The sequence below is a fragment of the Haliotis asinina genome, chromosome 10 (assembly GCF_037392515.1).
Source record: "Haliotis asinina isolate JCU_RB_2024 chromosome 10, JCU_Hal_asi_v2, whole genome shotgun sequence".
NCBI classification, from domain to species: domain Eukaryota; kingdom Metazoa; phylum Mollusca; class Gastropoda; order Lepetellida; family Haliotidae; genus Haliotis; species Haliotis asinina.
Genome location: NC_090289.1, coordinates 18,022,280 through 18,034,506, shown reverse-complemented (window position 1 = coordinate 18,034,506; position 12,227 = coordinate 18,022,280). Strand labels below are relative to the sequence as shown.

The following is a 12,227-nucleotide window of genomic DNA, read 5'->3' as shown; positions in this document are numbered from 1 at the left end:
CACACCTGATTAAAACACATCATTTTTAATAGCTGTAACAAAAAGAATAAATTTGGTAAAATATTTAAACTCACAAAACATGAAAACTTCCTGAGCTGATTGAACATAGTATAATACTGAAAATGTTACAAAGACTGAGAAAAAATTCTCATTGAGATAGATGGTTGGATCCATTTCAAACTAGATGACACTGCAGTTGTTGGCGTTGAATCAATGAACTACATGTTCAGTTGTGTAAAATTGCTCTGCTCCATTTTGAAACTCTTGCTATCTTCATGTCTGATTTCTAGGTCCAACAATGCCTTGCATGCTGATTGTCTTTTGTGAACCAATAATCAGTGAGTCAGTACACAGAAGCAGTTGGATCAATAAAGTGTATTTCAAAACCAACTGGTGGAACAATTTGTTTACAATGAACATAATGTGCACAAGATCTGAGAGGATATAAAGGTACTTATGATGACTCTGAGTCTAATGAGCATTATGTAGTAACACCCTGCATACACTTGTTCACATGGACAAGTCACCAGCTGTGTAGATTAACACCTTATTCAACAACATTTCTCATAAATGAGAATAACAAACATAAATAATATGTTTAGAAACCATAACTGTATATCTCGAAGTGCTTATAAAAAGTCAAAGAAGGCCTCCAGAATATCATATGAGAATGAACAAAAGGACTTATTGTTGATTGTTCTGCTGCTGGTCCTCCACTCACAGGTTCTTCTAGGGGCACATTAGTGCTGTGGTGATGTAGTCCACCTTAATGTTGTTGGTGATGGTGAAGCTACGACTCTGTGCGATGGGATAATAACGGCGCTCTGTACACTTGAGGGTTCTACAACACAAATAAGAGATAATCAATACTTCTTGCCTGTTCTGACGGGGTAGAAAGTGGTGTTTCATCCTATGCTCCATTGGTCCTCCTAGATTACGAACATTACTGTCTTTCTACAAGAGAAAGACTACAAAATTCAAATAGCAATATTTTCTACAAGTACAATTAGTAACGTGAACATGGTTTCGAATATCTTCACAATTATGATAATTTGTGTGAATGTGCATATAGACAGGCCAGGTAATTTTGATTGAATGTGCAGTATAAATATGTAGACAGTCAACATGTCTGAATGTGAAGACAATGAGGTGTCTGAATGTGTAGACAGTTGAGATGTCTGAATGTGAAGACAGTTGAGAAGTTGTCTGAATGTGTAGACAACCCAGCTGTTGGAATGTGTAGACAGTTGAGATGTCTGAATGTGCAGACAACCCAGCTGTTGGAATGTGTCGACAGTCCACACGTCAGAATGTGTAGACACTACAGATGCTGTCTGATTGTGCAGATGATTTACCTTCTGGCCAACAGTCTATGTTGGTTGACATCCAGACTGAGGAATTTGGGTGTGGTCACAACTGGCTCTTGAACAAGCTCTGAAGGTCCCTGCAAAACAACATGTATTAAAATATCAAACCTACACTCAACAGACCTCTCACAGTAAGGCAGAGATGGACAAATAGTACTTGAACAAGTAACATGAAACCTACATCAGTTGAGAATGTTCCAATGAGAACCATAATCTTGAAAGAACACAAAATGTCCACCAAGACGTTCCTTGTTGTGTGACTCTATCAGCTATAAACTAATCTCTTTTCTTAATATTTGAGTTTAGTCATCAGTGATAAATGGTTTGTTTGTTGTTTGATGCAATCAACACTGCAATCCAACTCTCTAAATAAGAAAACGAACAAATTTCTGATATAGTTTGTTTTGAAATAAGTTCCATTCAATGTAATATTCGTCCTTAAAACAGCTGTATGTAAGTGAATATCTCTACACAGCCTCACGACCACAACTGAAGCGACATCGACAGATGCAACAAAGCAATTGTGGACATATCTAACTTATACTGACACTGTATTTTTTATGTCAATTAGACATTTGGGGTTTAGTTTTTGCTTCTAGACTCATTTCCACCCATACATCAACACCCTCAACATCTTCATTCATGGCAACCAATCAGGAGCAGGTGCAAAATGTGCAAGTACATGCCGGCAAGTTCTTGAAAGTATGAAATGCACATAATGGGCCAAAGAAATGTTCTGAAGGGGCCTTACTCAGCAGTGTCTGGATATGGGAACTGCACACTTCATATTTCAGCCAGACCACATGCAAAGCTTGAGCATAATCAATAATAATTATGATTCTGAGAATACCATCTCTATCATTTCCTTGCCTTTTTCCTGAAACTTGTTTTTGTATCCAAATATTTCATTCAAGCTAAATTCAGATACAGATTTTTAATAAGTATGTGCAAGACAAATATTTTGATGGCCCCTTATTAAGCACCCTGAGTCTGGACATGTGAACTGCACATTTTGATTAACTTTTTGGATAGCTGTCAACAAAGCAAAATGTGTTGTTTTCAAAGAAAAGTGCTTGATTCTGAATTTCATGATGGTGAAAGACTAAACAACAAGTCATACAATGGTTTCAAGATTATGTAAGCTACAATATGTTCAGACGTTTCAAGGGATTGTTTGGTTTGCCCTTGAAACATACATGTGAGTACACAAGAGATAAAAAGTTTGTAATGTGCCCTCAGTCAAGTGTAACAATATGAACGTTAACTGTTTGACTGATGCCAGTCAGTACAGTTTTTACATCAGTCTTTTGTTTCTGTTCTAATCTACCTAAATATATCTGTGCTACTTTGGAGTACAGTGTGTTGTTTCCACAGGAATGAAATTTTGTGCAGAAATTTCCCGACTTACTGTTTAGGTTGAAACAGTGGTAGTATTGCATGATGAGGTCATGTTCACTTTTCACCCATATATAAGCAGGGATTTACTTTCAGTCCTGTATTTGAGGGTCCCTGGGACTCATGCTCTTAATTTTCATGGGCCTGGACTACAAAATCGGGGTCCCAAACATTTAAAGATAATTATTAACACTATGTTACCGTGGAATGCACTAATAGTCATTCAATGACTATACATCTGGAGATAGCCTAAATGTGAAAACAACATGCAACAAGGTTGATGAACTTCAAAAATTGTATTAGAACCAACACAAGACTACATGCGATTTGACATCGTTTCGTCACAAAGGAATATTATGCAGATACGTTCTACAATTTCCTAAAAGATTTCCTATGTGGTTAATGGGTATTCATATAACAGAGTCACAAACATGAACCTGCCTACAGGCAACTATAAGAGATACTTCACCCTGCCCTACCTACAACGAGGTAGCTACTCACTATCACAGGTGAAAACAACACTCTGCCGGAAGTATTGACAACTCACAGGCAGACTATGGAAACTTCCATATCATTTGACCAGTCATGAATAAATGCGGTTTAACGAGGCAACTATCAGGCTATTACTACATAAGGATAGCCTAACTATTATGCAGGCACATTCTACATTTTCAAATATTAAGGTCAGTGACTGAAAACTACAATATGCTCTAATTGGCGCTAGGCAGTACACTACTTATTATGCAGGCCACCTCTAAGTTTTCAAAGGCTAAATGTCAGTAATATAAAACTTCAATATGCTCAGATTGACACTTGACAGTTGCACTTCCCCAAACCCAGCAACATTAGAGAAGGTAATCACTCAGTTTAAAAGACGACTGTTCCATTTCCAGAGTGTAAGTTTCCCCAAGTGTCCAGTATATATTCCATTGGGTATTCAGTTTGACTGACGTGTGTTGTTTACATGCTTATGACCTACTGATCCCGTACTATTTTTGTCCTTTCCCTTAAATATGACCAAAGCGGACGTCAGAGAAAACAACCTATCGTCGCCAGTCCAGATTCACTTTTTAGTTAATCTGTGTTTCTAAAATACTCTAATTGCCTTCTCCTGCATATACGCAATAAGGATAACATCTTTCATCACATATGTATAGAAAGACCTGAAAATAACCTATCTAACTTCATGATATGATATTACCAACTCCTATGTGCAAAAGAGACATTTAATTATAAAGTAGCTACTTTTCACTACTTCCGTAGTAACAGACTGAGAAAACGCTAAATTCTCAGTGTATCGAAAACTTACTTAATACTAACAATAATGTAATGATACTATGAAAAGTGGGCTACAAACTGACATAATCTAAAGATGGGTGCGAGCAATATATACTGCAGTCGAAACACAAACTGCCGAACACTCTAATATTGTTGCAGTTCAGACTTTTGCTGCATCCCTGTGGACGTACAAGTCTATTTTGTTGCGTCCATTGTCAATATTTATAAGTAAAGGACGCAGGAAGTTGTGTCCTTTTATCCCTGTATAAGTATGTACATTTCTTCAGCTTGATTTGATGCTATGTGAGTCATAATAGTGTCTAATTCTGGACATAAATAGATTTAATTCACATGATGCATCCCTGCATCCAGGTGTTGGATCAATCCACAAATATCTGCATGATATTGAAATATACTTACAGTCTGCCACATGGGCTGATCTGCCACCTTGAAGGTGAGAGGAATGGTGTTACCAACAATCCCAGTGGATGGACTCAATTCTTGCATTTTGCGGGGTGGTACTTTGATGGCCTTTATTTGTTTTTGTTTAGTTGGTGAATGTATTGGCTTGGTGACTTTTCGGGAGTTGTCCTTGAATACTGGTTGGATGAGAAAAACCCCTGTATCTACCAAGACCTCGTTGAACCTACAACACAGGACAGTGCAACAGAAGGTCGGAAGTAGCTCCATTACTAATACCCACAATACACCAACTACACTTCAGGCATTCCTGGCCCTATACCAACACAGTCAGATGTCTCTGGCTCTATACCAACACAGTCAGATATCACTGGCTCCTTACCAACACAGTCAGATGTCTCTGGCCCCTTACCAACACAGTCAGATGTCACTGGCCCTATACCAACAGTCAGATATCACTGGCCCTATACCAACACAGTCAGATATCACTGGCCCTATACCAACACAGTCAGATGTCACTGGCTCTATACCAACACAGTCAGATATCATGGGCCCTATACCAACACAGTCAGATGTTACTGGCTCTATACCAACACAGTCAGATATCACTGGCCCTATACCAACACAGTCAGATGTCACTGGCCCTATACCAACACAGTCAGATGTCACTGGCCCTATACCAACACAGTCAGATATCACTGGCCCTATACCAACACAGTCAGATGTTACTGGCTCTGTAATGACACAGTCAGATGTCACTGGCTCTATACTGACACACCCAGATGTATCACATGACTCTATACCCACACTTGTAGAATCTGCTTGTAGATGTGTCTTCGCTCTGTCTCCAGTTTCTGCATCAGAGGATGGTGAAGTGACAGCCCAGCATGCAGCCGATGTTGCATGTCCTCCATGTGTCCTTTGATCTCCAATCGCTGATCAACGCTAAGTGTCTCTTCATCGAGTACTGTTGATACCTTACCTAAAACAGATTTCACCTCCTTAGAGAGTGCATTACCCAAAATGACACCTCCAATCAGGAATAATACTACAACACAGATACCTTACAGATACCTTACACCAACGCCAATATCTGACCACCTTACACTACCAATACCCAATTCCGGTATCGTTGCCAAAAGTATATTTGTATCATATTAAAAAAGTCTGAAGGAAATCTGTACCAAATAGGGACACCCAACTTTTATCCCTCACTGACAGCTTCTAGTGCCTAGACTTACTTTCAGCCTCCTTGACAGCACAATGTGCGATGTATCGTTCAATGAGGTAACGGAATCGTTTTCGAGGAATTTCCAGTGCCTGGTGTAGCAAACCTGAAGCCATCTGCATTAAACAAAAACAATCAGCAATTGTCACAGCCCTTCAACATCTCAGTGAATAAGACTGTATCTTCATTATTTAGTCTGAACAAATAATCACCATTCAAATATAGTGGCTTTGGTTACAATACAAATTATCAAATAAAAATATACACCAGGTCATTCTATAATGTTCTTGTCTCTCAATGAAAGCAGTACTGTTAGGGTTAAACTATGTTCCCAGCTGTCTTGGCAACCCTGTTTCCCTGAATGCCAGAGAATGCAACATGTCATATCTCGCCGGCCTTGTAATGAGTCAAGATAGAACAGGACAGATTGGCTACCATACAACCAAGCTTGCCATGAGAACCAAGACAAAACAGGCAGCAATGGTGAAACAACTGTGAAATATGACAAAACTTTGAAATGATCGTGAGATGCTGGGGAATACACATACCTCCCGTCTCACTACAGACCCACTACACACAGTTCCCCATCTACAAGTTCAGTTATGGCCTATTACATGCTGTCATGTTTTGTTTAAAACAATGTACTTGGGTTTTTATTGGTACCATGACTGCTGTGGCAAATGTTTTAACAGATTAAAGATTGGAACAGCATCCACTGCAATCACTGCAATCATGTTTCCTCATTCAGTCTCAAAATGATGTCTTCTGTCCTTCCCGTTTTGCCCCAGTTTCACAACGTTTCAGCAAAACAGGGCTGCTGTGGCTGAGGGAACATGGTGTAAACCTAGCATAAGTCTTTGTCTCACAGAATGCAGCTCCTGGGAGATTCTGTTCTCCTTGAAGGCTGTTTCAAGGAGCTGCAGGTTCTTCTTCTGGTCTGCGATGCTCAACTGAAGCTGCTGTTCTTGGACTGCTCGTCTCTGCAAAAACAAAAGTCTCATTCACACCATGTAGGTATGTGTTATTACTCTGAAGGTTCCTTATGCCTACAAACTGTTTCTAAAGGTTAATATGATACATAATTTGGGTATATAGTGCACCTCTTTAAACTGTGTTCTGATTGCTGTAACCACTCTGTTTTCTCTCTCCTTGACCTTCATCTTAAGAGTCCGGACAAAGTCGTCTTGCCTGCAATCATGCCAGAAAGTGTTGCTCAGATCAAGGTACACCATATTTATCCAAACATCTGCTTCCATCAAGCTGTACAGGTTGGACATGACTTACAACAGTCCAGGCTGTACACAGTAAATTGTGTAAGTTGGAAATATACAGGCAAACTTGGTCATAATTAATGAAGATATACTACCGACAAGAAATAAGGGAACTAATGAAATAATAGCGAATTTTAAACTGCTTTAAATATACACTAAATCAATTTTAGGCGTCAAGTTCAATCTCTGGTGTGTCCATTATGTTGGTCAACACATTCACAGCACCTTGATGGCATGCTGTTAATCAATTTCCGGATGGTTGCCCGTGGTATTGCCCGCCATTCCTCTTGGAGAGCTGCACCAAGCTGGGCCAGGTTGGCGGGTCCTGGGTCCCTGGCGTACACCCTTTGACCAAGAAGGTCCCAGAGATGTTCAATTGGGGACAGGTCTGGGGACTTAGAGGGCCAGTCCAATGTCTGGATACCTTCTTGTCGGAGATAAGCGGAGACAATTCGGGCCCGATGTGGTCTGGCATTATCATCTTGGAATACAAAATTTCGGCCGATAACTCTAGCCAATGGAGCCACAACAGGATGCAATATTTGGTCAACGTATCGCAGTCATGGTGCCGTTAATGATGACCAAATCTGATCTTCTGTCATGTGTAATCCCACCCCACATCATCACACTACCACCTCCATATCGATCATGGTCAAGAATTGCTGCTCTGGCATATCGCTCCCCGCTCCGACGCCAACGTTTTCTGCCATCTGTGAATCGTAGGCAAAACCTTGACTCATCAGAGAACATGGTGTAACGCCAGTGGCGCATAGCCCATCCCTGATGCTGCCTAGCCCATGCCAATCTTTGGCGCTTATGGTGAGCTGAAAGGGTGACACCCTTAAAAGGCTGTCTTGCTTTCAGATGAGCTTGATAGAGTCGGTTTTTAACGGTTGAGGTTGAAATGCGTCTTCCAGTGAGTGTGCGGAATTCTCTATTGATGGCAGGGGCCGATTTAAACCTATCGCGTAGAGCAATTAACGTAATGATCCTGTCGTGGTGTCGTTGATTTTGGTCTACCACACCCAGGTCTCGTTGCAACCCCACCCGTTTGACGGAACTTATCCCACAGACATGAAATTACACTTTTTGATTTACCCATCTGCCGGGCAACTTCACATAATGATGTCCCCCCTTCTATCATCCCCACAATTCTCCATTTTGTTGCTTCACCGAGATACTGCCTCAGCATTTCTGTCAGTAAGTGTCAATCTCTATTGCATTACTGATTGCAACGGACCCTGTCACAGTCAAAGTCATCTACATTCAATTTCTTGGTTCCCTTATTTTCTGTCGGTAGTATATTATGGAACAGAACAATGATATATGCCTAAAGCCCTAGTAATCTGAGAATTCAAAGTACAACTTACATACTGTCCATCTCTTTCTGTTGGTTCTGGTACATATTCCAAACCAGCTTGTAGCGGTCCAGTAGACACATATACTTGTTCTCCTGTACAACACAACACATATTTAATTGTTCACCTGAGGAACACAAAACACATGTACTTGTTCACCTGTACAACACAACATACATGTACTTGTTCACCTGTACAACACAACATACATGTACTTGTTCACCTGTACAACACAACATACATGTACTTGTTCATCTGTATAACACAGCATACATGTACTTGTTCACCTGTACAACACAGCATACATATACTTGTTCACCTGTACAACACAACACATATTTAATTGTTCACCTGAGGAACACAAAACACATGTACTTGTTCACCTGTACAACACAACATACATGTACTTGTTCACCTGTACAACACAACATACATGTACTTGTTCACCTGTACAACACAACATACATGTACTTGTTCATCTGTATAACACAACATACATGTACTTGTTCACCTGTACAACACAGCATACATGTACTTGTTCACCTGTACAACACAACACACTATAAATTGTTTACTGGTCATGAGGGGTCATGGGTTGATGTACTCTCGATGTTTGTTTATGTTCCCCTCGCCCTTCAGACTCAGATTACATAAGCAAACATCAAGGTCCATCATCCCATGGACCCTGAGGGACCAGTGAACAATGTATTTATCTTACCGAACACCTCAATGTTAATTCTGAACTGTTTGAAGCATGAGTATTGGATCAGATACATCAGCCAACCTGTTTGAATCAAAATGATTCGAATCTTGCATCTTGCTGTTTTTCCCACAGGTATTGTCTTAGTAAAGTCGTCAGGATGTAGTTCCCCTTCTTAATTTTCACAGGGACTATATTAGAACATTTTGTCAAAACTAAGTGATAAGAATGCAAGGCAAATCTTTTGATAGCAATTGCTAGATTTTGCAGATGACAAACAAACAAATTAGAGTTATCTCCCTTCCAACAATTAGCACAACATTGGTAATTTCCGTGCATCATGCATGACTCAACCTTTTTCGAGATAAAGAAGAACTACCACAAAGTACCAAATGAGTAGTCATTGGCAGTGAGGTACATTGCCATGTATTTCGCTTGTAAGTAGGGTACACTGAAAATAATTGAAGAGCGCTTAGGCAATTAGAAAATGACATGTATGTGTGAGGTAAGAAAAATATACTTGTTCACCTGTACAACACAAACCACACGTACTTCACCTGAGGAACACAACACTTATGTACTTATTAATCTGTACAATACAATACACAACACATGTACTTGTTCACTTGAGGAACACAGAACACATGTATTTTTTCAGCAGTACAACAGAAATACACATGCTGTGTTCTCCTGAGGAACACAGAACACATGCACGTGTTCACCTGAGGAACACAGAACACATGCACGTGTTCACCTGAGGAACACAGAACATATGTACCTATTCATCCCTGGAACACACCAAACATGTACTTGTTCACCTGAGGAACACACATGTACTTGTTCAACAGTACAACAGAATACACACATATTTGTTTACCTTTACAACTGAATACACATACAATGCAGGCATTTGCCTTATCTCTATCATACTACAGGAACATTATTCCAAATCAAATTCTCCATGTATGTGTCTCACGGAGTCTGAACTCACACATTCAGAAACCCTCCCCTGCAGTTTCCTGATTTGCTGCCTGTCCTTTCTTCGACCTCGAGTATTTGTATGCTTCACTGGTGATTTCATCACATCACGGATTTTGGAGGGTTTACGAATCTCTTCCATACGCACCTGGTGACAAAGGGGGACAACCATAGATTGCATGTTTATGTAACGCTTACTGGTGTATATATACATATGTAACCATGTATGACATAGGCATTGCCACTGTTTGATGTAAGCAGCATTTACCAGTATCGGATGTAGACTGTCAGTTTACCAGTGCTTGATGCAGGCTTCCCATTTACTCTGTGTCAGTGTTTGATAGGGTTCAGCCTTCCTCTTCACCAGTGTTTGATACCACCATCATATTTGTCAGCATTTGATACATACACAGTCTTTACTCTGACACTCACCTCCATCTGGCGGAAGACTTTCTTCTGGTCCACAGGTGGCTGACTACCAACAGTCCCTGCCTTCTGCATCACCTTGATCGCCAGCATGGTGTGGTTCAGAACCACCTCTATACTGTGCAGGTCTGTTACAACAATAAATGCACCATGGTTATCTCAAAAACAAAACTACAGGATATAATCCACAGGTGATTAATATTCACATTTTCACCATTTTAGAAATAAACAAACAAGACACCATCTTATCTCTTTCTATCAATACTGTTAATACACTCTATTTGATTATCTCCAGATGTCAGCCTATTGTTTTACGGTTTAGGGTTTCCTTGCAAAACCTCAGTAAGGATTTTATACAGAGTGTCTTGCTGATCTGGGGATATTTTATATAAAATCTACAAATTTCCAGAGCTAACACCTGTAAAGTGGGTTTGACATGTTTAGAATGTTACTTGTTTGACACTTATTTTACTTCTGAACATCCTTTGGGTTTTCACCTCCCTAGCATGACTTTCTGAACAAACCCTTGGATCTAGCTTGAGAGTTGAGGCTGAAGGCATGGTAAAAATGAAGCTTTATGATATGAGTAATAACATCAAACCATTAGTACATGAAGTAAACTAACGCAACTCACAATCAACTGTGTTGGCAGCCAAGTACAAAAGGACATCCTTGGGGTCCTGATTCACCTATGAAGAAGTAGATAGAGAGAGGAAATAGACAAGTTAAGTCTGCCAGGCAGATGGTGACGAGGGGAAATAGATAAGTTTAGTCTGCCAGGCAGATGGAGACGAGGGGAAATAGATAAGTTTAGTCTGCCAGGCAGATGGTGATGAGGGGAAATAGACAACTTTGATCTGCCAGGTGGATTGAGACAAGGGGACAGACAAGTCTGCCAGGTAGATGGAGTGTCAAGTCGAAATAGATAAGTTTAGTCTGCCAGGCAGATGGAGACGAGGGGAAAGTGACAAGTTTAGTCTGCCAGGTGGATGGAGACAAGGGGAAATAGACAACTTTGATCTGCCAGGTGGATTGAGACAAGGGGACAGACAAGTCTGCCAGGTAGATGGAGTGTCAAGTCGAAATAGATAAGTTTAGTCTGCCAGGCAGATGGAGACGAGGGGAAAGTGACAAGTTTAGTCTGCCAGGTGGATGGAGACAAGGGGAAATAGACAACTTTGATCTGCCAGGTGGATTGAGACAAGGGGACAGACAAGTCTGCCAGGTAGATGGAGAGTCAAGTTGAAATAGATAAGTTTAGTCTGCCAGGCAGATGGAGACGAGGGGAAAGTGACAAGTTTAGTCTGCCAGGTGGATGGAGACAAGGGGAAATAGACAACTTTGATCTCCCAGGTGGATTGAGACAAGGGGACAGACAAGTCTGCCAGGTAGATGGAGTGTCAAGTCGAAATAGATAAGTTTAGTCTGCCAGGCAGATGGAGACGAGGGGAAAGTGACAAGTTTAGTCTGCCAGGTGGATGGAGACAAGGGGAAATAGACAACTTTGATCTGCCAGGTGGATTGAGACAAGGGGACAGACAAGTTTGGTCTGCCAGGCAGATGGAGTGTCAAGTCGAAATAGATAAGTTTAGTCTGCCAGGCAGATGGAGACGAGGGGAAAGTGACAAGTTTAGTCTGCCAGGTGGATGGAGACAAGGGGAAATAGACAACTTTGATCTCCCAGGTGGATTGAGACAAGGGGACAGACAAGTCTGCCAGGTAGATGGAGTGTCAAGTCGAAATAGATAAGTTTAGTCTGCCAGGCAGATGGAGACGAGGGGAAAGTGACAAGTTTAGTCTGCCAGG

The 12,227-nt window shown here is 40.7% G+C and overlaps 2 protein-coding genes across 2 annotated transcripts in view; both read right to left on the bottom strand.

Annotated features, from left to right (window-relative positions):
- The window catches only part of LOC137298287 (armadillo repeat-containing protein 8-like), an 801,735-nt gene that overhangs the window by 540,246 nt on the left and 249,262 nt on the right, over window positions 1–12,227 (bottom strand). The gene's annotated exons all lie outside the window — the stretch shown is intronic.
- LOC137298285 (putative leucine-rich repeat-containing protein DDB_G0290503) overlaps window positions 10–12,227 on the bottom strand; it is a 47,000-nt gene continuing 34,782 nt past the window's right edge. The window contains exons 18-28 of the mRNA XM_067830474.1: window positions 11,056–11,110; window positions 10,428–10,549; window positions 10,009–10,143; window positions 8,330–8,412; window positions 6,789–6,876; window positions 6,555–6,668; window positions 5,702–5,804; window positions 5,268–5,442; window positions 4,461–4,686; window positions 1,356–1,444; window positions 10–841 (exon numbers count right to left, since the gene is read on the bottom strand). Coding sequence (XP_067686575.1) covers window positions 730–841; window positions 1,356–1,444; window positions 4,461–4,686; window positions 5,268–5,442; window positions 5,702–5,804; window positions 6,555–6,668; window positions 6,789–6,876; window positions 8,330–8,412; window positions 10,009–10,143; window positions 10,428–10,549; window positions 11,056–11,110 — 1,302 coding nt within the window. The 3' untranslated portion in view covers window positions 10–729. The remainder of the gene's footprint in view (window positions 842–1,355; window positions 1,445–4,460; window positions 4,687–5,267; window positions 5,443–5,701; window positions 5,805–6,554; window positions 6,669–6,788; window positions 6,877–8,329; window positions 8,413–10,008; window positions 10,144–10,427; window positions 10,550–11,055; window positions 11,111–12,227) is intronic.